The sequence below is a fragment of the Hyaena hyaena genome, unplaced genomic scaffold (assembly GCF_003009895.1).
Source record: "Hyaena hyaena isolate Hyena2069 unplaced genomic scaffold, ASM300989v1 scaffold_1075, whole genome shotgun sequence".
Lineage (NCBI taxonomy): Eukaryota > Metazoa > Chordata > Mammalia > Carnivora > Hyaenidae > Hyaena > Hyaena hyaena.
The window spans coordinates 198836-225131 of NW_024081708.1; the positions used below are offsets into that span (position 1 = coordinate 198836).

A 26296-nucleotide genomic window follows, 5' to 3' on the forward strand; every position below is an offset into this window, starting at 1 on the left:
ACGTTATAACCTTTGGTCAAGCGGTACTTGGCAAATTTCAGCAGACTTAGTTAACCAGAGATAAAACTGAGCAGTAGAATACCATTAAAATAAAACAAAAGTATTAACACCGAATCAAGAATTCCCAGTGAAGGAGAATGCTGTACCTAAGAGGATGGATCTACCAGAGGCAATTTGTTAGGAGACTGAAGTTGTTATTTCATAGCGGAGGTTTGAAATCAAAACTTTAAAGTTTCTTTAGGTCGAACTATATAGCACGGCATTCAGAGAGCTAGCCAAAATCGCTGAGGGAAACGAGGAAGGCCACATGTGGAACTAATTACTCATGTAGAGGCCATGACAAAGAACATTTCTCCAGACTTTTCATGGGGGCTTCACTTTCAGGAAGTTGCTATAATTACTGTTCAAGTCTAGAGCAGCCTGCAAGCCGCTGACAGATCCAACAGACCAGGAGGAGGAGGAGGGAGAGAGAGAGAAAAAAAATGAACTTATCTGCCCTTTTTGACGAGTCAAATACCAGAAAATAAAGTGCCACAGGGAAACTCAAAAAAGTTTGCAACTGAGCCCTCCTTTCCAGTGTTCAACTTTCTGTTTACTTTTTTTCTTTTTTTTCTTTTTATCTACCCTCTATCTTCAGCAAATTACTTTTCTAGCCTGGATCGGACAGCAGAATTGTACTTCTCCACTAGCTCACTTTCAGTTGGCCACAGCAGAACTGTACATCTCGACTCTTTTTTTACAGCTTTTCCATACTGAGGCCCACTTCCTGCCCAGTTGAGGAAAAAAATCTGGCCTGAAGATGAAATGACTGCTTAACATTACACTAAAACATCTGGTACCATTTTATGCACAGACCCATGTCTGAGAGCAGGCGATTCGAGAGGTCTCTCCAGCGGCACCGCGCATACCCAAACCTCCCCAGGGTGACATCATCCCATATATGGACTCTCCAGCCCAGCCCTCCCCCTTTTCCTGGTCCTAAATTCATTGCCAGTTCCCCAGTCTGCAGCAAATGTGCCACGTCAAGACTGGAAATCACAGCCCTTGAGTGTGTCTCAGTCAGTGCAGCAGAATTCAGGGGGGATAACCGAATGCAACCCCTGGTGCAGGAAGGGAGGCTTTTCCCAAAGACCAGGACAGGATTTTAAGTACACAGATGGAAGCTTCTGGAGATCCTGCTCCGTCGCCCCAGTGTTCAGACTACCTGTTCAGGACAATGCCGTTGTACAGTAGTCTGCACATTGGTTAGACTGGGCAGGGGAGCTCAACACCACGGACGACTGGGGACAGAAGTTGCTGTTTCCACGGAGAAGACTTATGTTTGCTTTTTCAAATCTCACACCCAGTGTTTTTCTTCACAGGTTTTGCACACTAGGGACCAGGAAGCCCTCCGGGACACCGCTGAGAAAGAACTGCTGGAAAGAAGACCTGTGGGTAAGGCCTCCTTGACTGCTCACCTGGTCTGTGCCCAGGAGAGCCGAGGTGGGGAGCCAATGATTTGTGTTCACATGCGAGGGAAACAGAGGTATATGTGTGATGGATAGCGATGCATTGAGTTTTGAAAGAGTAACAATGTGTCGTAAATAGCGATTTGCTGTATGTTAGTCGGTTTCTGAAGATCTAGAAGTCAAGTTTTTTTTTTAAGTTTAAAGTTTTTCCCACTTGAAAAGGAAATATGAAGACTCCAAACACTTAAGAATAACTTAATAAGGCTAGTTTTTAATTGTTGAAATTAATAATACAAAGACCTAAAAACTCACTTGAATACGGCTGTAGTAGAATTTTTAACTTCCCGGGATTGAATCCATTTTGCTTCAAAGTAAAGAATATTGGCTATTTTTACAATGCTATCTGAATAGTGATTTTTTTGAAAATTTATGTACATGATACACATCCCAGGAATAGTAATATCTAACAATAAAAGAAGGGGCAGCCAAGTTTTTGCCCACCAGACAATGCAAATGGGACTGACCCAGAAAAGAGCGCCAACCCAGAACTCAGTGAGTCAGCAACTGATTAAGTGCAGAATAGAAGAAACCTCTGTCTTCAGATATCCCAACATATATCTGTGTCACATTTGTTTTAAATCCAAAAATGGTTGATAATTACTGGTCAGCTGAGACCTCATGCCTATATTTTACAATGCTTCTATTTCTCTGAGCGTTTAAAATGATAAGGTACTTTGTCTAGAAACCCACTGATAAAAAAGGAATTTGTATACGAAGGCAAAGTTTTCTTTGGTCAGTTTCCAGCTGTCCTGGAGGTGAAGGGGGATGGGTGGGGAAGGGGGGAGGGAGGAAAACCCTTAAGCTGAATGAAATCCCAATAGAGAGAATAATAGAGAAAGTCTGGGTTGCAATATGATCTTTGCTGAACTTGAAAGGTGGATCTCTTAAAGAAAGTTCTGGAAAAATGTTACTGCCTCACCCCTAATTCCCTCAACCCCCATGTATATCTACCCCCAAACCATTCTATATAATGAAAACATCTGTTCTATAGGTTTATGAAAAAGTGGATGTGATCCCTTTTGTCTTCCTTTAAATTTTTTAAAATTACAGTGACTCCTGAATAAATCCTTTTCTAAATTACACATTTTGCAACAGTTCAAAATTATCACAAGTTCTCTTTTGCGACACATTTTATTAAAAAAGATTCCCGAAGTTATCTTTTGTCAAAACAATTTACTTTTTAAAATGACCTTTTGATCATCCCAAAACTGATATTACCTTTTATTCATGGTTTTTAGTTAAAATATAAAAAACATGAATAAATTTAGTTATCCTTTCCACCGAGATGATATAGGGAAGTCTTCCTTTGTTTTTTCTATTGTGACTTGGAAGCTTCCATACTATTTTTAACAGAACAAGACATATTTAAAACCTATACACCTTCCTTTACATAAAAAAATGAAAAAAAAACTATTAGGTAATTACAGAAGCTTATTTTCTCAAGAAATATATTTTTACTAATTGAAGCAGTTACTAAAGAAGAAAGATAGTTATGAGGGGCTTTGGTTTTTGTTTTTGTTTACTCTGTAGAAATGACAAAACTTCATAACTTGCTTTCATCTCATGTATATTTAATTTAAATGTCTGTCTTCATATTAAATCGCTTTTTTGTTTCTAAGAAACTAACCACCATTGGTCACCCACCGAATTTCTCCCTAGGATGACTTTTAGTCTGGAGACAGAGGGGACTCAATTGTGTCCTTGCATAAATACAGGAATAGGAACATAAGAATTAATTTGTAAGGGGGTAGCCAAGGAGTGCCTGCAAGTGCTTGGTGGAGTCCTGAAAACCCATTTTTGATGCAAACTTTTAACAAACGAAAAGGAATCGTACTTCATTTTAAATTGCATGAGCTAAATTAAAGATCAAAAGCAAAAGCTCACTTTACTCCTGCTGACTGAAGGCAAAGACGATAGTTTATCCAGTGGTATATATACCAGCATGTATACACACATACCGTAAAATAACCGTATCTATTTCCAGGGTAATTAGAACAATGTTTAACTTTATTTTGGTATTACTTTATAAGGAGATATACAAATATTTTAGAGGTCATGGGATCTATTCCAGAGGAAACTAACCAACAGTGACATCTTCAAGTAAAACTACCCCTCGATATGATGGTAAGTATTAAAATTAAACATTGTACATTGTCAGAAAGAGAAAAATGTTTCCAGGGCCTGTCCAAACTGCAGTTCATAGACCCTGAGTAGTTATTTTTCATTTTAGTATGTGGTTGACTGGTAAGTTAGGCTAGGTACTGGGTTAAAAGGAAAACTTTTTCTATCATCTAAGAGAAAGAAAATTCAGGGCCTTAGCCTCAATACCATCAATTCTTAATTGAAAGAGGATCCATATAAAACAGTTTATATTTTCAAACCTCACTCCTTTTTTCCCCTTTTTAAAGTCACAGATCTCTAAATCAAAGAAAGTTTGTTTACAATGGGACAAAATTTCACACTGATCATTTTCTCCCAATTAGTCAATAGGTTTCACATCCTTCCTGCTTGGCATTTCTGTCTTTCGGCCCAGATAACATGTTTATGTTTTTAAAAGACCAAAATATATGGTCTACCCCCACCTCTCGCCTTACAGACCACCCAAGTTTTTCTGGCCATGGGAAGAAATTTAGGCATAAAACTTCTAATGAAAGAATTTTTCCTTTTTTTTTTTAAGGAAATTAAAAAAAAAAAACTTGATAATGAAAAAAAGTTCACTCAGCCACCAGTGTCCATCCTTACTAAAGAGAAGCCAAAGCTTTCAGTTACTCTACAAGACATTTTCTCTATAAAAACAACCATTTTCCTCTTTTCTAAGGAGAATATCCTACCCACCACAATAATGTCCAAATAATAACTAAGCGACCATCACTCAGAAATCCCAACTTAAGATAACTAGAAGGTCAGGTTTTAACCTGAGAGGAGACAGGAAACTGTCTTCAGTGAAGACAGAAACTTTCTTGGTTTCTTCTCTTTTTACCTTAGTGTGTTGCAAATTATTTGGATAGAAATATTTATTCATTTTTGAAAGCTTTCTTGTTAAAAAGTTTTATCGGTTTTAATAAATAGAGATAATGAAGTAAATTAAGTAAAATAATTAAATATTCATTTTTAATTTCCTGACCTATCGTGACAGCCAGTTTCCTGAAATTGCTGTGGTTTAGTTTTGCTATAAAAGACTTAGAAGATAATTCTTTCATTGGATTTTTTCCTTAAGATAATAAATACAAGACAAAAGAAAATAAGGTGTAATAACTATATTAAAATTACATGTTATGATAATAATGTAAATAGCTCTGATATTTCAGCTAGTATTTCAAGTTATAATGAATTGATATTCATTCTATTTAGAAGATTGAAAAAAAGTCTTAAATTTTTTTTAGCCTTTCATCATTTCTAACAAGATTAAAGACAGGTTCAATAGCACTATGAAGTGTGTGCATGTCACATAGTATAATTACAGTTTAAAAATCTATTAGAAACATAAATTATCCAAAAATCTTATGAATAGAGTAGACATTTTTCAGAAAGATTTTTTTTCTTCCTGAAAAAAAGTTATGGTTTTTCAGGTTCAGATATTTTTGGATATCTTGGTTTAATAGAACTGTTTCATATTAAAATATAACATATAAACTCATAAATATTTCTTTCTATTTTTTCAGGTTGCATGCATCATTCCTTTAATTGAGCAGAGTTAACTGGATCAAATTATTTATGGGAGAGAGAGGGAAAGCTATACTGAATTACAGTAATTTTTAATTTCCACCAATATACTCTTTGTAAGTGAATCACTCTAAATATTTTCTGTTACGCTGAATACAGCAAAAATAACAAAATAGTTTCTCAAGGTATTTGTTTTTGCATACCCTGACCTTGTAATTATCTAAATAGCAGCCAAATTTACTGATGTTTTGGAGTTTGTCAGGAAAAAAAAAAAAAGATTTTTTTTCTGTTTGTCAGAAACAGAATCAGACATTTATTTTCTTGAAATCAAATAAATTGGAAATTTCACTTATCAACTCTTTGTTAAAATTGTACCATATCTAATTAATGCTTAAAAGTTCAGATGTGTAGAAACTGTAATTTTTTCAGTCTCTAAAAACATTTGCCTCTCCGTAAAGTTTCTACTTGCTAATTTCTCAGAATTTTATAATTAAAGGGAAATAACAAACTATGTGTTTTCCTTAAAATTCTTTGAAAAAAATTCTGAAGTACATACTCCTTGGACGATAACGTTTTATTTTGATTTTGAAGAAATCCCACTTATTGGAATTTTGACTCTCTAAATATTTTGGTTTTTAAAGGGTAAGGGAACTTGTGAATTGATTATTTATATTAAAATAGCCAATAGAATTATTCTTGAGTCATCAGAATTAAATTTACTGCATATTTAACACCATTAGCTCTTTCTTATACAAATTATAAGAAAATTTCCCAAAGGATCTGGTTTTACTTTTTTGGATATGAAATGAAGTTTCCCTTTTCTGTGTTTAAGGTACTATTTTGTACCTGTATCCTACTACCAATGTCCAAAACACATTCTGAGCATCACTGTGTGTAACAACTTTTAGTTTATACCCTTTTGATTCATGGCATGGTGCTGTAGTTAATTAGGAGAAGAAGCACTTAAGCTCACAACTGCTTTTTATTTGGTTTTCACATCCATACTTAAAAACTTTACATTAAAAAGAATATGAGAAATTTAAATAAGTTCCTGTTGCTTTATGGAGTACTGGCAAAAATACATTCCCTTGTAAAATCCCACTCTTAAAGCATCAGATACCAAAGTTGGCTGGTTGAACTGCCAGATACATTAGGCTCATTAATTATTTTGAAAATGGCTGCCATTTCCATGTAAGTGACAAGTTTCTTTTTCATGGGCTATGGTACTTATCTACTACAAGAAACATGTATAAACAGAGTCTTTATCTTTAACTTCAGTATTAAAATATGCAGACTTTTTGTGAAGAGGAAAAACATCTGGTTCAATTACTCTGAACTCTGACTGCATGTGGGCCAGTAATAATAATATGAATTGGATTTAAGAATAAACCTTATATTTAATCTTTTGTTTTGTTTTTCCTTAAAATTTCGATGTGAGTTTTCTGTTACATCAATTTTCCATGTTAGCACATTTGGAACAAATGTAAAAGTGTACATTCTGAATAAAGTCAAAAGTCTAACTTGTTTTAGTTCCATAATGTTGTAATGTTTAATTCTATTGTGTGTTTTTCTCCCTTTCCCCTGACCCTCCAAAATCACCAAATCTGGAAAACAGACTGATTGTATCTGCCCATGAGCAAAGGAAACCCGAAGGAACCAAGGGCCTGGCTGGACGGAGTTGTCATGTGACTGCCTGTCTACACTTGCTGTGCAGAACATCCGCTCACCTGTACAGCAGGCACAGACAGGCAGTCACACGACAACCCAGCCTGAATGACAACCAGCCATTGAAAAGAAAGCAGCCCTCACACCATAGCATCTACACCAAGAGCTACAACCAAAATGAGGGGCGCGGGGGCCTGGGGTTTTAATCTGTTGGTTTAATACTTAATTCGTATGTATTATTATATTTTGATTCGAATATTGAAACCCACCCAAAGTAAAGTGAGTGGTCTATGAAATATAATAAAACCCATTTCTGAAAATGTTCCTGTGCTTTCTATAGTTCTCTTTTCCTAACTGTTGTCAGTCAATTACTAACCTTGACATTTATTGTACACAGCTTTGCAGCACCCCATAATCAATATGACAAAACAATATAACTTCAGTCTAATGCTCAACAGAGAGGAAATGATTCTAATAATCCTACTCCAAAAACTAAGTTTAGTTTTCTATGTCATGACTTTTTAAGAGAGAGGAGGAGGAAAGAAAAAGAAGAAAAAGGAAGAGCGAATGTTCCAGGGGATCATGTATTTTGAGTTAATAAACTACCAGTTTGGGTCTGGGCAAAACACAATGAAAAGAATATTTCTAACATCATGTTCATAAAATAGTTGCTTCTCTGCTGATATAGAGAAAATTTAAATTGGAGCTCTGATATTCCCAAGTGTCATGGCACATAAAGATTTATTACTGTGTCCTTGTTTAATTAAGAAGGAGATTACACTACAGTTAGAAAGGTGGAATTTACCAGACCAATGCATTCACTTGCAGTACATGCTCCCATTCACTGTAAACTCTGAAACTCTTGAGATATTCAGGCAATTAAACTATTTTCGGAAAGAGCAAGGAAAGGGATTAGTGGTAATGCAATATTTTACCATATCTTTTGAGAAAATGTCAAAACTTCAGTTTATATACTGTGAACTGGAGTGAAATGATCAGGGTTGTCTTATGTCTGTGAATGTTTCAAACACTGCTGGGCAACAAGGTGGGAGATAGATAAAATTAGAAAATTGTTAACTTTGATTTGGTTCACTAAAATGTTTTTAACTGGAGTATTTAAAATTAATTTCATTTTTGTTAGACTCTGGTCAAACTTTTTAAAATGTAGCACAAGGCTACATAAAATTGTTTAAAAATTCAACTAAATATTTCATGTATATATTTTAGTCTAAAAACTTTTTATTCAGCTATTCCATTTTTAAAATAAAAGACTTAGTCTTAAGGCTAAAAACCCACGAGGTTAAAAATTTACAGGATTTTGTGCTATTTTACTAGACATGACACTGTAGATTCTTTAAAAAGTGAAAAAAGTAGGCAAAACTATGAAGCAAAAATAAAATTAAGGCTAAATTCTTGCATTTAATAATCTGGCCTTAGGAAATAGGTCATCTGCAAAATATACTTCTGCTAAACACATTGAGCAATGAAGGTTTTTACCTTATATAAAAGTCCTATTACTAGCAAATAAAGTACTAAAGAATAGTTCACAAAATGTAAAATATAAACAGGAAGATGACAGAAAACTGTCTTACAAAATATTTACACATTACTGCTCAATTTGAAGTGTTTGATATGACCGGCAGCAAATGGCAAGAGGAGTCTACATCTGGGAGACTCCCCTGGATCCTTTGCAAGGCAGTTCCAGGACAGTGCTTGGGACCTCTCCAGATGACACGATAGCAGGTCAGAACATAAAGAAGACTGTTCAATTCCAGCAAACTCCAAAGGGAAAGCTAGACGGCCAGTGGAGTCATCCTTAAGTGAGCCACTACAGGACAACGTTGCAAGTAATAGTCCCTTAAAATTTGAGGTTTTACATTTCAGGCTTTCCAAAAAATGCCTGAAGGAAGGAAAGAATGTTATATTTATTTAAATTCATTAAATGAAGCACGTTTAAAAATTTTACTCTTCTAGTAAAGAGTAATATCGTTCTTCTAGAATAAACTTTTGAGTGGGATAAAAAATACATTTAGGAGAGTGTGTTTGGGTCTATTAAATATATTTAATAAATTAGAAATAGCATTTGCCATTATATGTTGTTGTGTATATTATAAATCTTTGGATAATGCCAAAGTGTGGAAATGTTTGTATGAAATGGATCCTACATTAAAAAGCATATTTTACATATGTGAAAAAGCACAACTAAAATCATGAAGAATTTTAAGTAACATAAATGTTTTAAAGTTCAATATTTATTGGGACTTCTTTTTTGGGGAAAAATATCTAAGTTTTAGCTAACTAAAACAACTCAACAAAGAATATGACTAGTGTTCACAGGGTTAATCCTGACCTCCTCATCACAGGGATCATGCAGATGTAGAGGAAACAGGCAGAATCTTGAATGTCTAAGTGAAAATGGAAATAGCTGAAGATTTCTATGACTTCTTGGTCTCACAACTTTCGCCATCCAGGTATATAGCTGTCATTTTGTTTTCTATTACCTAAGTTACATTTGTCATCTGTTACAGCTACATAATAAAAACAATACTAAATAATGATCCCTATAAAGGAATTGTATAATCTCTTTATCAAGCTATCCAAATACTTCAACCCACAAAAGTGAGGCCTGTAATTGTTTTAGGAGTCCAAAGAATGTTCTTTTTTCAATGCAGATTTTGGGTTTTCTTCAATAGTATAAGGTTAACACATTTTCTTTTTTTTTTTTTTTTAATGTTTTATTTATTTCTAGGAGAGAGAGAGACAGCATGAGCAGGGGAGGGTCAGAGAGAGGGGGAGTCACAGACTGAAACAGGCTCCAGGCTCTGAGCTGGCAGTCAGCACAGAGCCCGACGCGGGGCTCNTAATTTGAAAGCAGAAAGTCTGAAACCCCCGACATTGTTCTCTCTCTCTCTTTTTTTTTTTAATATTTTATTTATTTCTAGGAGAGAGAGAGAGAGAGAGAGAGACAGCGTGGGCAGGGGAGGGTCAGAGAGAGGGGGAGTCACAGACTGAAACAGGCTCCAGGCTCTGAGCTGGCAGTCAGCACAGAGCCCGACGCGGGGCTCCAACCCACGAACCGCGAGATCATGACCCAAGCGAAAGTCGGACGCTTAACCGACTAAGCCACCCAGGCGCCCCAGGTTAACACATTTTCATTGGGAACACTTCTGTTGAATTACCCTAGCTTCCCCTGAGTATTCCGTTATGATTTTAATCTTCATGTTGGATGATATAAATGGAATAAATATTGGCTATATGCTACTGTTATACATAAACTAGCAATCCCCTTCAGATTTTAATTATCATTCATACATTTCTCATTGATATTAAGAGAAAAATGGCTTTTTTCCCCTTTATCAGAACAGTCTATTCTTCTAAAATTCATATTTTATACATAACTTGTATAAAAGCCATCCTTTTTTCCAAATCTGATTTTAAAGTATTTTTTAATTTTTTTTAACATTTATTTATTTTTGAGAGAGAGAGAGAGAGAGAGTGACTGGGGGAGGGGCAGAGACAGGGGGAGACACAGAGTCTGAAGCAGCCTCCAGGCTTTGAGTGGTCATCACAGAGCCTGACACGGGGCTCATGACCTGAGCCGAAGTTGGACACAACCAACTGAGCCACACAGGTGGCCCTAAAATTAGAATATTAATATAAAACTATCTAAACCCCAAATCCTTTTTGAAATTATACTTTCTATTTAAAATTTTGTTTAATGTTTATTTATTTATTTCAAGAGAGACAGCACAAGCAAGGGAGAGACAGAGAAGAGGAAGAAGGAGAATCCCAAGCAGGCACCATGCTTCCAGTGCAGAGCCCCACACAGGGCTCAAACCCACAAACTGTGAGATCATGACCTGAGCAGAAACCAAGAGCTGGACACTTAACCGACTGAGCCACGCAGATGCCACTTTCTATTTTAATTCTACTCCTAGCCCTTTTCTAAATCATTTCTAAGAATTGTACAAAATATATTTTCAATGTTTTAAACTAACATTGGGAAATTTATTTTTTGCTTAAATGATTTCCATTCAGGAAACTATATAGTCAGAGAAGGGGGAAAAAATCCATTAACCTTCAATGATGAAAATTAAGAAAATTTTAAGACAACCTACCTCAAATTCTAAGTTTACTCTGTAATTAAATAATTTAGTTTAGGTGCCTGAGATAATAGGACATGATGAATTATTAGGTTATGCTAAATAAATATTATTTATTTGCTCAACTGCATCTTCACTCAACCAATATTTACTGTCACCTGCCAGTGCCATGTTCAGTGGTGGTAGAACAGTAAATAAGACAATGGCTCCTGGTCTCAAGGGGCTTACAATTTAGCAGTAACTTAAACACTGAACCAAACACATATCACGTGTGAGGAGTTGTCGATTTTTACCACCTGAAATAATCTCTTAAATCTACCCACTTCTATCAATTTCCATCAACCCACCCCAACCCAAGCTATTATTATCTCTTACATAGTCCATAGCCATACCTTCCTAACAACTCCCCAACCCAGCTTTGTACTCCTCCAATACATTCTCTACAAAGTAACCAAAAGGATCTGTAAAAAAAATCAGATCTTATTATGTGACTCTCCAGCTTAAAAACATCCAAGCCTTCTCATCATTCTCAGGGTCAAAATCCTTAATCTTTATAGAGTTCTTTGCTCCTTTTATTCCAGTCAGTCACACTGGCCTTATTTCAGTTTCTTAAATTTAGCAGGTGCAATCTTGCCTCAAAGCATTAACATCAACCTCTGATCACCTAATTCAATGCCCCCCCCCCAATGTTGTAATCCCCATTGCAGATACCCTTTAAGTCAAACACATCACTAAATTTATTTTCTTCATAGCTTGTAATCTACATCTGATAGGTTTCCATGTTTTGTTTTGTTTATATGTTTTCTTTATTGGTAAATATCCTTCATGAGGGCAGGTACCATGAATTCCTTGCTAACCATTTTATCCTTAGTGACTAAAGGATAGAATCTAGTGCATAATAGGTGTTCAGAAAATGTTTATTAGGAAACTTTCAGGCAATTAAGAACACAGCACCAACATTGAGTAGCTTGCTAAATTACTCATTCTCTTTGTGTTTCAATCTTCATCTCTAAAATGGGGAATATAAATAAAATGCTGACTTAGCTCAGTGCTTGGGACACCATAAGTACACACTAAATGTTAACCATTATAATGATAATGATCATCATCAAGATTATCATTCAGATTGAAAGCTGGCCTTCATGCTTTTAAGCAGGTAGAATAAATAGTGGAATACTATTTACAACCATAATTATTGTCAAACTAGGGAGCATCTTGCTCATTGGAAGTCCATTTGGTTTGGTTCAGCATTTAGACTAGTCTGGATATGCAAAAATGAGGCTGGAACAAAGGCTGAACTAGATTCTAAGCAGAGCTGAATGGTTATATATAACTGAGGGAGAAGCACCTTGAGTTTGGGGCAATCCATTATTAACAGCATGGAGGGAAGAAATAGGAGGGGAGACAGAAAGTGACAAGCCAATGTATTCTCCTTGGGCTGGGCCAGCACAAGGTTGGAGCAGCCAGTAATATACTCAAGTGGAGTGCCCACTGGTTAAAAACTGTGGTACAGAGGGGTATCTAATATTCTATTGGAGGTTGTGTGAATTGCTGCATAGCTTCCTTAAATGCTCAGTAAAGTTAAGTACTAAAGATATCCTATGTTATTATTTTGATAGAAATCAAAGGATCTAAGTATCATCTATCCCAAATACAAGGGAATATATGTGGACACACAAGCCTGCATGTCCAAACTATCCTTTCCCCCATAAACAGATCCTCCTTGATGGGTTACACAAACTGGCAGAATGCCTTGGGGAAGATGAAACCAGGAAGAGCCTACGAGCCCCCTAGAAAAGAGCACAGGGCCACCTCTATAGGAAACTTCCAAGTTTAGGGTACTAGGGCATGATCTAGAAGGACAGCCAAGTTTGAGCAAATCCCTTGGTGATTAGTTATAAACTGTCCAACCCTGTATAAAAACAGTTTATTTCTTTTTGTGTTACAGATAGCCCCAATCTTAGAGTGATGTTAGGGGATAACATACAGCCAGATAGATAATTATGCCTATTATAACCACATTGTATTATAAAGACTCTTTGAAGATAACATGTGGGAAAAAAACACTGTCTGGGATGCAGGTGGAAACCTCTCTGTTAAGCTCATCTATCAGTAACATTACAAATAACATTATTATAATATAGAGTAATGGTTCAAAAAGTGCAGTCCACAGATGTTTGAGAATGTTCATAAATCCCTCTAAAATTCAAGGGTAGGGTAGATAGATCTGTTCAGCATAGGAAGAAAGTAAGAAAAATGTTGGGGACTTACCATTACAGTCATGCCAACTCTAGCATAAAATTATTACACAGGGTCATCATGCTCTTGCCTCTGTCAGCTTGGATAGGAAATCACATGCTTCTGTGTCATCAGCTCCAATTCTTGGCTGAGGTGTAAGAGAACTCATAGGCTAGGGGGGAAGTAGCATGTCAAGTCTCACTGAAGAAACAGGATCTGAGTTCCCTCTAAGAACCTGAACCTTACCATTCTCTGCTAAAATAAATGAATGAATGAATGAATGAATGAATGAATGAACGAACATATCAATCAATCAATCAACTAACCAACTAACCAACCAGCCAACCAAAACCCAGATATCATACATCGTATCTCATAATATGAAATGACAATAAATTGGAAATGAGAAGATATGTGAGTCAAAGAATGGCTTTATATGGGAAGGCATAGTTGTTACCTGCAATAGCAAACATAAATATATAAATGGGACACCTAAAAGTTTATAAAAGTACATATTAATATGTGGCTTCTTAGAATCCTAGAAAATCTCTTTCAGGTGATTTGGTCTGCAAAGGTCCACATTCAACAAGTGAAAAGAAAAGAACTGAGGCCCAGAGAAGACTAACTTTTTCCAACACTGGCATTAGCCATTGCAAATCCACATCCTTCATACCTCACTGCTTTCATTGTACCAAGCATATAGTCTATAGGGTCTTTTGTTCAATTAATGTAATCCTGGAAAAAGTTTGAGTCATTGTTCTTCATCTCAAATATATTTTGTAAGTCATTTATATTATTACAAACTCATCATAATTTAAATAAAATCATACCTACAGCATATGGCATAATATGCTATTTATTCTATTCAACAGCCAATTAGATATAATGAAAACATGCCAGTCTAATTACACAAGAAAGCAGGAAGATGGCAGATCACAGAAGAAAAATATGATAATCCTCTAAGAAAATTTGAATATAAATTTGTCATTGAATAAATGAATGAATCTATAACTAACTTAAAGATATTTACCGTGTCACATTTGCTTGACTAAGTAAGATAAATTGTCATATAACAAGATTTACAACTATTTAGATGTTGATGTGGGTATAGAGAGATACTATAAGAACAAAGAACAAGCATTTAATTTACCAATGAATTGACTCCAAAAGTTGAGTTAGAATTCAATCTTATTTTCACAAAGAAATATTCTAAATTGTGGGTCTTTGAGGTTGCCCAAAGAAGTAAGTAGGTTCAAGCCACATGTAGTTGAAGGATGGCAGTAAGATTTTTATGGAATCTAATTATCATTTAAAACACTGCTGCTAAAAAATAATAACATAAAAACAGGGAGGGAGACAAAACATAAGAGACTCTTAAATACAGAAAACAAACAGAGGGTTACAGGAGCGGTTGTGGGAGGGGGAATGGGCTAAATGGGTAAGGGGCATTAAGGAATCTACTACTGAAATCATTGTTGCACTATATGCTAACTAACTTGGATGTAAACTTTAAAAAATAAATCAAAAATAAACAAATGTATAAAACACTACTGCTACAAGATGGTACAAAGAAGCCAGAGACTCATTACTACTTCTTAACCCTATTCCCCTGATGTTTCTTCTTGACCTCCTTTCCTCATACCCTCCCTTCCAGCCACTGCTCCCAGCTGACACTAATAACTATTTGTTGAATACAAGCAGAAAGCAAGGAACAGTGCTGTAGCCTCCCTTTAACTCTGACAGCAAGCCCAAAGGTGTTCTGCAATGGTAGGAAACTCTCGCAACATCAATAAAGCAGAATAGAGGATGACAGTGGTGGTGGCCAAGGAATGGTGAGGTGGGAATGAATGAGACTGGCTCCCGTGGAAAAAGGCTCTGCCCTACTCACACAAACAATTTAATGACAGAGGCTGTTTGTGAGTCAGGCATTAATATTTTGAAAACTTTTTATGTTGTTTCTGGAGCAGAGTTCTAACAGTAGCTAAACGGCTGCAGTGTGGCTGTATGTGGCCTATCAACTTGCCATCTTGAATTCAAAAGCTCCTCTCAAGCCATCCAGTATAAGCCACCATCTTCTCTTACCTGGACCATTGCTACAGTCTCCTAGCTAGCTGGTGTCTCTTCTTCCAGTCTTACCACTCCATTCCTTCTACATACACGTTCCATCCCACACATTATGCCCAATCCAGCAGCCAGAGTGGTCTTTCTAAAACATACATTTAATCATGTTAAATCCCATTGGAACAAGCCAATAGTTCTCAATTATCCTTGAAATAAAATCCAAATTAGGAGGTGCCTGGGTGGCTTAGTTGGTTAAGTATCCGACTTTGGCTCAGGTCATGATCTCATAGTTCGTGGGTTCCAGCCCCACCTTATGGTTCCCTCTTCCTGGAATGTTCTTCAACAAAATCTACACAGCTCATCATTCCAGCCTGTAATCTGATGTTCCTTCCTCCCAAACACCCAATCTAAAGGTTCTTCCCCCATCACTTTTTAGCTCACTACCCCATTTGATTTTCTTCAGAGCACTTACTATTGCTGTTCGTTCCACAGAGCAGCAACTTTGTCATTTTCTCTTTCTTGAAATCGTTTAAACTAAGAAAACAATTCTTTCCTAAAGTTTCTTCAACCAAATCACTCCACTGTATTTCAAGGGTCATTCCCATCCTGCTGCCCCATGCCCATAATCCCTCCAATATATACCTTTAATAAAATGATCTCCAGCACTCAGTTAATATTATAACTGAGGATATAGTGTATTATAAACACATGAGGGAGCTTCAGCAGCAGAGATTGTTACCTTGAGTTTATAGAGGTGTGAAAGGGATGACCACTGATCATTAGCTTACAGAGCTCTCAAAGATTCTTCTTTCCTACAGGGGACACCCTGTGCCTTCCAATGGCCTTGTTTCAGTGCCCATACAGTGAGACAAAAGAACCCCGAAGCCATATTCCAACATCAGCAGCTACTCCTATTATCTTCAGAGCCCCTCATACTAATACCCAGAAAAATGCCAATGCCAATATGCTTGAAACTTGTCTAAATAAAACTTCTGTGGGGTGAGGTTGATCTGGAGAACTCCAGTATCTCTGGGATTCTTGCCTACATTTGTGGTTGAAGACATGAGCTCTGAAGCCAAATAGCATGAGTTTGAATTTCTGTTTTGCCACCAACTAGCTATGAGACCTTGGGAAGCTAGCTAGTTATCCTCACAAACACCAGGTATGCTGTAATAAGGGAAACTGAGTCCTACAGAAATAACTTTTTGAATAGTTGGGTTTTTGTTTGTTTAACAGTTTTCTCTGAAAAATAGGGATGATAATAATAGCACCTATCCTTAGGGTTATAATGTGGACTGAATGAGTTAATTAACCTATATAAAACACTAGCTATTATTATCATGAATCCTCAGAAAAATCTTTCGCTTTCCCCAGAATAACTGATAAAATCTTCCAATCCAATATGAATTTAAATGTGCATAAATAATCCTCTAAGCTCTTGGAAACAAAATGTACCTAAGAGATTTTTTAAGGCAATGAGCACAAAAGAAGAAGACACTCCATCGACTGATTTTTCTATACAGATAAGCCTTTAAGAGCTCCTGAAGCTGTGGTCTTTGAACACAGGAGCTTCCCACAGAATGACAAGGATATTTGAGCAGCCAGCATAGTAAAATAAACCATTGCTAAGCCTCAGACTCTTGCAACAACTACTCCATATTTGACTGAAGTCAGTGAAATATATGATATAAAAGTTTTTTAAAGCTTTTGTGTAAAAATTGTTTTTGAACGTTTCTGTAAGATTTTATTCCCTTACTGAAAACTTAGTGGCCATCAACAATCATTACTCTTATGCACAGAATACTTAGGAAGCAGAAAGAACTATATAAGACATTAAACTTTAACTCCAACAATGGGCAAAGGCACCTTTTAGGACTTGCAAAATAATATCAAGCCAGGATTGGAAGGACTTTTACCTCTGAAATACATGCTCTTTATAGCCAAACAAAAGTGAGACAATCTCACCTGTAAATAGCTTTGCAAATCACAAAGTATTCTTATCTAATGTTTGTATACTGCATTATAAGCATGAAAAATAGCTCAGGTCAGACCAGAGCTCTTAAAATTTACAAAACATAGTTTAATATAATCCATGACCTCCCAAATTCAACAGTATCATTTTATAGCACTTTAATGGTTCCACAAGATTGATATGATTTTTTGTACTTTTATAGCTACTGGATTTAAATAAGTAGTAAGTCACAGGGCCAAAATTATTAACATCTAACATGGTCCAGAGAGCAGAATTATCATAATTCATACTTTTACACAGATCTCAAATTTTCAAAGAACAAAATTCATACAAACAATTATTTGAGGGCTCGCTTGAAGACTAGTGATTTGGACATTTTCAAAAGCCTGCCATTTGAAACAGATGTCACAGGAACAATCCCAAAATTCTTTATTAACTCTGAATCAGTGCTATTAATTTCATTCTTAAGATGCTCTAGATCCCTGAGTCTTTTCAACACATTATTTAATGAAAATTGTCCCTATATCAGTATCTTGCCATTATTACAAAGAAGGAAATTTCCAACTACTGATCCCTAACTCCATTTCTTCAGGTTAACAAACATGTGACTATGCCAAAGAAATAAAAGAAATTTGAGGGAAATATTATAAACTTAAAAATCTATGAGGAAAAAACAATGCTTCTTCAAACACCGCAAGGTATGTCTTCCTGAAAGAGAACTATTCGTGTCTTGAAACTGTATATCACAATAATATCAATTAATTTGAAATTGGAAACACTTTCATAAAATAACTGTCATTCTCTGTGACTTACCTCGTCATCTTTGTACCAGGACAAGCTTTCAGCTGTAAGGACAAACCAGTATCCCTTAGAGCCTCCTTTCATGATGCCAATGTTGCTGATGGTTAGCCACCCCTTGCGAATCACCTACAAGAGAGCACAAATTGGCAGAGATGTTTGGTTTAAAGTAACTCAATGAAGAGCATAGATCTTGTACTAAGTGGAGTTAAAAACAAGGTATAAATTGCAATAAGAACAACATTGTTTCCCCAAAGCTCAACCTCTATTGAGCTATTTAAGACAATTTATCTTCCCAAACTACAGATAACCAGAGGGAAATCTCTCCCATCAGATGGACACAATTAAAACTGCAGACTTATATGGATGGTGGAAGCAAACAGGAATAAGGCAGACTAATAGGCTTGTGCTGAGCCTATTTATGGCATTGCTGTTGTAATTAAAACATATTTAGTTGATTAGGTGAACAATAATAAACTCTCCCCCTGCCTCTCTCCCCCTCCTAGTCCACTGGTCCATTTGTTTGCCTGCTTTGCTTCTCATTAGGATTTCCACCAGAGACTGGCCACCAAATGGTAAAAAGAAGAAACTCAAGTCAGCCAATTAGTTCCTTGTTAACAGTTCACCACTCTGAATAAAACTGAATGAGTTTCAAGAAAGCTGAAACAATAAGCACAAGCTAAAAGTTTGGAGCTTTTCAAGGGTCTAGATTTATCTGTCTACTTCTGGTTGCTATTTGTCTTGTTAAAAACATGTAGGATCTTCATGAAAATCTTTAAACAGCATTTAAAGTTTAAAACATTGATAAATTAGATTATAGCTTGGATAGAAATTATTTATAAATGGCATTTGAGTGAAAGCCTAACTTTTTCTCAGGGTTGCAAAGTTAAATTCTTTTTTTTTTTTTTTTTTTACAAATAGTTTATTGTCAAATTAGTTTCCACATAACACTCAGTGCTCATCCCCACAAGTGCCCTCCTCCATGCCCATCCCTCCTCCCCCCCACATCCATCAGTCCTCAGTTTTTGTCAGCATTCAAGAGTCTCTCATGGTTTGCCTCTCTCCCTTTCCCCCACCATTTCCCCCCTTCTTCTCCCCCTTGTTCCTCCGTCAAGTTCCTCCTAATCCTCCTATACGTGCAAACATATGATATTTGTCCTTCTCTGCCTGACTTATTTTGCTCAGCATAACACCCTCAAGGTCCATCCATGTTGCTACAGGGAAATACAAATCAAAACCACACTGAGATACCACCTCACGCCAGTCAGAGTGGCTAAAATGAGCAAATCAGAGAACTCGAGATGCTGGCGAGGATGTGGAGAAACGGGCACCCTCCTACACTGTTGGTGGGAATGTAAACTGGTACAGCCCCTCTGGAAAACAGTGTGGAGGTTCCTCAGGAAACTAACAATAGAACTCCCATATGACCCAGCAATAGCACTGCTAAGAATTTACCCAAGGGATACAGAAATGCTGAAGCATAGGAGCACATGTACCCCAATGTCCATAGCAGCACTCTCCACAATAGCTAAAACATGGAAAGAGCCTAAGTGTCCATCAGCAAAGTTAAATTCTTTTTTTCCACATGGCATAGATGACCATCTCCCCTATACCAGACAGTTTTGTTGTCATAGAACCAAAAAAGAAATACTGTATGGAATTATATGATACTGTTCTAAGTATCAATAATCATCCTATACCTAAATTAATCAATATCCTAGAGACCCTGAAATATTTAAAAAATACTTATTTAATGATTAGTGAGTGTCAGTTCCTAAATGAAGATGAATTACCTGAATAATCATATTTTTTAAAGTTATTGATAATAAGTTTTCTTGCTAAAGAATAAAAGTCAATCCTAGGGAAAATTGTGAAATAAGCCAAAGTTATTATTCTTGATCTTCAAGACTCTCTCCACACCCTCAGTCCTTGCTACCCTTGATTCCCTGTTTCAGCTTTTCCAGGTGTCCATTCTCAATGCTCTGTAACTTCTGTAGACCTCTACATAGAACCTCACCCTATCTCTGACTAAGGAAGTTCTCTCAGTTGTTCAACATTACTCCTGCCTCTTATTCTCTACTTCAGAAAGAAGAAAACAATACTTCTCAAAGTATGGTTTCTATCTGCTATAGTATAACTTTTGGGATGCTTTAACATGATGTTTGGGCCCCCACCAATCCAAAGAATCAGAATGTACACATATAAAACTCAGAAGCTATATTTAAACATGTGCCCAAGGTGATTATCATTCATGGTGAAGTTTGATGGTCATTGCTTGTACACATACAATGAAAACTTCACTCTGCTAAAGCAAATAATCTCATCTAATTTCTAGTAAGAAGCAAGTAGTCAATTTATTTCACACTAACATTGTTATCGACCCTATGAGGTTCTTACAATAGCATACTAATCACAGTACTAAAATGAAAGTATACTTGCATGTATCTTTGGATAGAACGGAAGTCCTTCAGATACTCCATAAATTGCAATGAGCAAATCATTATTTCATTCCTGGTAGAACAGGTTGGCCCCAACAAGGAGAGCCATGAATGTAGTTCGATGAACATTTCTAAAGAACCTATTATATGTCAGGATGAAAAAAAAATATGATGCCACAATCCCTGCCTTCATGAATCTTTTTTTTTAAATAGAGGAATTTTCTTTTTTTTTTAATGTTTTCTATTTTTTTTTTTGAGAGAGAGATAGAGACAGCATGAGCAGGGGAGGGTCAGAGAGAGAGGGAGACACAGAATCTGAAACAAGCTCCAGGCTCTGAGCTGTCAGCACAGAGCCCGACACGGGGCTCGAACCCATGAACATGAGATCATGACCTGAGCCAAAGTTGGACGCTCAACCGACTGAGCCACCCAGGTGCCCCCCTGCCTTCATGAAGCTTATAGTTTAATAGGGAAGGCAGATCCATAAAGATTTAATTTAAATATAACAGTATAATAAGAAATGTATATCAAGCAAGAGAAGGGGCACTTGACAAAATTTAGGAAGTTGTCAAAGGCTTTCTTTGAAGAAATGGTACCTCAGAACAGCCTGGAAGAGAAACAGGATGTCAGGTCAGGAAGTACAGTAAAACCCTGTATTGCAAGTAATTTGTTCTACAAGTATTCTGCAAGGCAAGCAAACATTTCTAATAAATATTATCTTGATAAATGAGCAATGTCTTGCAATATGGGTAGTATGTGATGCTGAATGTCACATGATCATTACTCTCTCTCTCTCTCTCTTGCTGTGGGATTGTGGGTGATTGTCTCCCAGGCTCAGATGCTCAGTCTCAGACCGTGATGTTTGGCAGAAATCAGTTATTTTTCAGAACATTGGAAGGTGCCCAGAACTGACACTAGTGTAACTAGTGTATTTTTTGTCACTCCAAAGGACCTATGGACAGTCCTTTGCTTTTCTGTACAAGAGTAAGCTTAGGAATACTTTGCTTCCTTCTAAGTAAGGCTGCCTGCAGATATAGACCTTTTTCTCTGCTGCCTGATTTCCAGTCACATTAAATACAATACATGACAAGAATTTATTAATACTGTACTGTAGTCAACATCAGTGCAAATGTATACAATGACACCCATGCAGGAAAAGGTGGAAAAGAAGGGCGATAAGAAGAAGATGATTACAGTGGAAGTGAAGAAGGAAATCATTGAGCAGTACAAATGAGATATGAGAGTGACCAAAATTGCAATATTATATAAGAAGTTTATATCTGCATCTTGTCTGCAGAGGAGGGGGAGAAAAAGATGGAAGAATCACTCACTTCAAATGAGGTTAGGGAGATGTGTAAAATGTGGGGAACAGTGCAAAATTTGGTAGACAAGCACTACCCTAATAAGGCTGGAGCAGTGCCAGCGATGAACCTGTTTAACAACAATGCAAAGCCACATTTCCATGAAATTCTCTAAAGGAGGCAAAAGCAAGTATCATTGGATAGATTTCTTGTTAAAGCTGCATGAAAAGAAAAAGATTCCACTGAACAAATAGATAGCAATAATTCCGTTAGTGATAGTGAAAGTTGTCCTACGTAAAAACCCTCCTCTCTTTTGTCTCCCTCAAACCAGCCATGAAGGTTTTCAAAGGTAAGCACAGGTTAATTTGTTTATTTTTCTTTATATTTTATATTTTCTTTATTATTTTATATCATATTACAGTATGATATACAAACCAAGGTCTTACTGTAATTTGCTTATCTGTATGAAGAACAAACAAGAACGAAATATGAAAGGGCCACTTAATACAGAAAATGTGCGTTGGGGATAAAGAAATTGAGGTTCGGGAGGCAGGTAGGGTAAAGTTAGTGTGCATCCAGTTCCATGAGACTCTAAATTTTAGTGATCTCACTCCTCCTGCCAGTACTAAAATAAGCTTCAAGTACACATATAAATTTATTTTTACATTATATATAACCATTTGTTAATAAATTGTGTACACCATATAGAAATATACAGAGAAATTTGAAAGTCTACATGAAGATAAACTCAATTATATTAAAAGTTTTTTATTTTGTGGGGAAAATGCATTTTATGTCTTATATTTCCATTTTATTATTACTTCTCAGAAATACAAAGCAAGGGTGCTGGCATCAACATGTCGATTAATACATAGAAAACCCGACAGACTCCATCAGAAGCCTACTAGACCTGATCCATGAATTCAGCAAAGTTGCAGGGTACAAAATCAATGTACAGATATCAGTTGCATTTTTATACACCAATAATAAAGCAACAGAAAGGGAAATCGAGAAAGTGATCCCATTCACAACTGCACAAAAAAACATTAGATACCTAGGAATAAAGCTAACCAAAGAATAAGGGATCTGTATGATGAAAACTATAGAAGGAAATTGAAGAAGACACAAAGAAATGGAAAATTTTATCATGCTCATGGGTTGGAAGAATAGATATTGTTAAAATGTCATTACTACCCAAAGCAATCTACACATTCAATGCACACCCAATTGAAATTTCACCAGCATTCTTCTCAAAACTAGAACAGACTATCTTAAAATTTGTATGGAACCACAAAACCCGAATAGCCAAAGTCATATTGAAGAAGAAAACCAAAACGGGAGGCATCACAATCCCAGACTTTAGCCTCTACTACAAAGCTGTAATCATCAAGACAGTATGGTATTGGCACAAAAACAGACGCATAGACCAATGGAATAGAATAGAGAACTCAGGACCCACAAATTTATGGCCAACTAATCTTTGACAAAGCAGGAAAGAATATCCAATGGAAAAAAGACAGCTTCTTTAACAGATGCTGCTGGGAGAACTGGACAGCAACATGCAGAAAATGAAACATGCAGAAAATGAAAGCAGAAAATGATCACTACCTCACACCATACACAAAAGTAAACTCAAAATGGATGAAGGACCTGAATGTGAGACAGGAAACTATCAAAACCCTAGAAGAGAAAGCAGGAAACAACCTCCTTGATCTCAATCAATCACAGCAATTTCTTACTTGACACATCCCCAAAGGCAAGCGAATGAAGAGCAAAAATGAACCACTGGGACCTCATCAAGATAAAAAGCTTCTGCACAGCAAAGGAAACAATCCATAAAACTAATGGGCGACCAACAGAATGGGAAAAGATAGTTGCAAATGACATATCAGATAAATGGCTAATATCCAAAGTCTATAAGGAACTCACCAAACTCCACACCTGAAAAACAAATAAGCCAGTGAAGAAATGGGCAGAAGACATGAGCAGACACTTCTCCAAAGAGGACATCCAGATGGCTAACAGACACATGAAACGATGCTCAGCATCACTCCTCATCAGGGAAATACAAATCAAAACCACACTGAGTTACCACCTCACGCTGGTCAGAGTGGTAAGATGAACAAATCAGGAGATTATAGATGCTGGGAAGGATGTGGAGAAATGGGCACCCTCCTACACTGTTGGTGGGGATGTAAGCTGATGCAGCCCTTCTGGAAAACAGTATGGAGGTTCCTCAAAAAATTAACAATAGAACTCCCCTGTGACCCAGCAGTAGCACCACTAGGAATTTACCCAAGGGATACAGGAGTGCTGATGCATAGGGGCACATGTACCCCAATGTTCATAGCAGCGCTCTCAACAATAGCCAAAACATGGAAAGAACCTAAGTGTCCATCAACTGATAAATGGATCAAGAAGATGTGGTATATTTATACAGTGGAATACTACATGGCAATGAGAAAGAATGAAATCTAGCCATGTGTAGCAACACAGATGGACCATGAGGGTGTTATGCTGAGCAAAATAAGTCAGGCAGAGAAAGACAGATACCATATGTTTGTACATATAGGTGGATTAGGAGGAACTTAATGGAGGACCATGAGGGAGAAGAAGGGAAAAAATAGTTGGGGAGAGGGAGTGAGGCAAACCATGAGAGACTCTTGAAAGCTGAGAACAAACTGAGGGCTAATGTGGGGTAGGGGAGAGGGGAAGGGGGGTGATGGGCGTGGAGGAGGGCATTTGTTGGGATGTGCACTGGGTGTTATATGGAAACCAACTTGACAATAAACTATTTTTAAAAATATGTCCATTAAATGTTAATAAGTCTGAATTGTTTTCTTATTTTCTAGATAGAAGCACATATAAGTAGGTATGCTACTGTATCCTCCTTCATTCTAGTGGATTTTGCACACTCTACAAGACAGAGAAACTAGATTATGTAAACTATTGCAATAACTCAAATGAGAAGTGACCAAGGTGTGAACTAAAGCTATGATATGGTAAGGATGAAAATAAATAAATTTACTGGAGAAATACCTATGAAATAAAATCAACAGGACTTGTAACTAGATGAGAGCAACATAGTGAATGTAAAGACTCTAGAACGACACTTTACAGTAGCCATACATGGCCATTGGGCTCTAGTGACTAGTTTCAATTCAGGTGTTCAAGAAGTATAAAATGCAACCTGGATTTTGAGAGTTTAGTATCAAAAAAAACCTCATAAATATGATAAATTATTTATGATATATTGAAATAACATTACATTGAATATATAGGTTAAATAAAACTTGTGTTTAGTACTCATTCCACTGTTTCATTTTTATTTTATTAAAAAATGTTTTTAATGTTTATCATTTTTTGAGAGAGAGAGAGAGAGTTGGGGAGGGGCAGACACAGAATCTCAAGCAGGTCTAGGCTCTGAGCTGTCAGGACAGAGCCCAATGTGGGGCTCCAACTCATGAACCATGAGATCATGACCTGAGCTGAAGTTGGACACTTAACCGACTGAACCACTCAGGCATTCCTCATTCTATTTTTTACTGTGGCTATCAGAAAAGTTTAAATTACATATGTGGTTTACATTATATTTTTATTGGACATTGTGCGTTCTAAAATGATTTTGAAACACTTGGGACTACCAACTTATAAGGAACAGAGAAGAACCAAGTTTTAGAATGTAGAGGAGTTAATGATGAATTCAGCCAAGTCCGTGTTGAATTTGAGGTACCTATAGAAAATACACGTAGAAGGGACCCAACCTCTGAAGTAAAATGGCAATGTTAGGACTAGAAATGAAGACTTGCAAATCCTACATAGGGATATAAATATAGAAATGGATATATAGATAAAGATGTATCAGTTAAAACTTTGAGTGAAATAGCAGCGGCTCACAGTGGAATCCTGGGGAAATACCAATATTTAAGAGATGATCAGAAAAGAGCCCAAAAAGGAATGTCAGCAAAATAATAGCAATAAGATCATGGTAGCCAAAGGCAAGGAGAACTTCAAGGACAGTGTAGTTGGGAGTGTCAGATTCAACGCCGAAAGGGATGTGTAAAGTGCAATGCAGACATCATAGCGTCTTCAGCTATGCCAGTTGCAGTGCAGTGGTAGTATAAATCAAAGTTCACTGGGTTCAAAGGTGAATGTGAAGTAAAAACTGGAGACAATAACTGAAAAGAGCTCTATCCAGAGGAGGATGAAAGACATTTAAAATCAGATACAGGAGCAAAGGAGGTGATGGCGCTGTTGCTGCTGCTATTTTGTTGTTGTTTTGGATTTCCTTTATTTAGTATAGTCAAGTATTTATTGGTTGAAGAGAAATAACAGTACAGAATAAGAGATTAGTGATATAAAAAAAAACAATACAATGATAAAGAAGAGGAATGGAGCACATGGAGTACAGAAGGGGACTGTCGTTGAACAGAAATTGGCCTACCAACTCTTGTGAATCTGGAGAGGTTGGGAGAGTAAGGACAGATGCATGTCCTTTGTAAGGAAAATGGTAGAAAGTTTAGGAAGGTTATATTTGATCTTCCCATTT

At 36.6% G+C, this 26296-nt stretch overlaps 1 protein-coding gene and 1 long non-coding RNA gene across 2 annotated transcripts in view; one reads left to right on the top strand and one right to left on the bottom strand.

The window, feature by feature from the left end:
• Positions 1–26296, bottom strand: part of LOC120223949 (dynamin-3) — a 413439-nt gene that overhangs the window by 76833 nt on the left and 310310 nt on the right. Inside the window, exon 15 of the mRNA XM_039222176.1 lies at positions 18024–18137. Coding sequence (XP_039078107.1) covers positions 18024–18137 — 114 coding nt within the window. The remainder of the gene's footprint in view (positions 1–18023; positions 18138–26296) is intronic.
• On the top strand, positions 1217–7119 carry LOC120223951. The gene is made up of 3 exons (XR_005526421.1): positions 1217–1434; positions 3539–3632; positions 5171–7119. It is a non-coding gene; the product is annotated as an uncharacterized LOC120223951 (long non-coding RNA).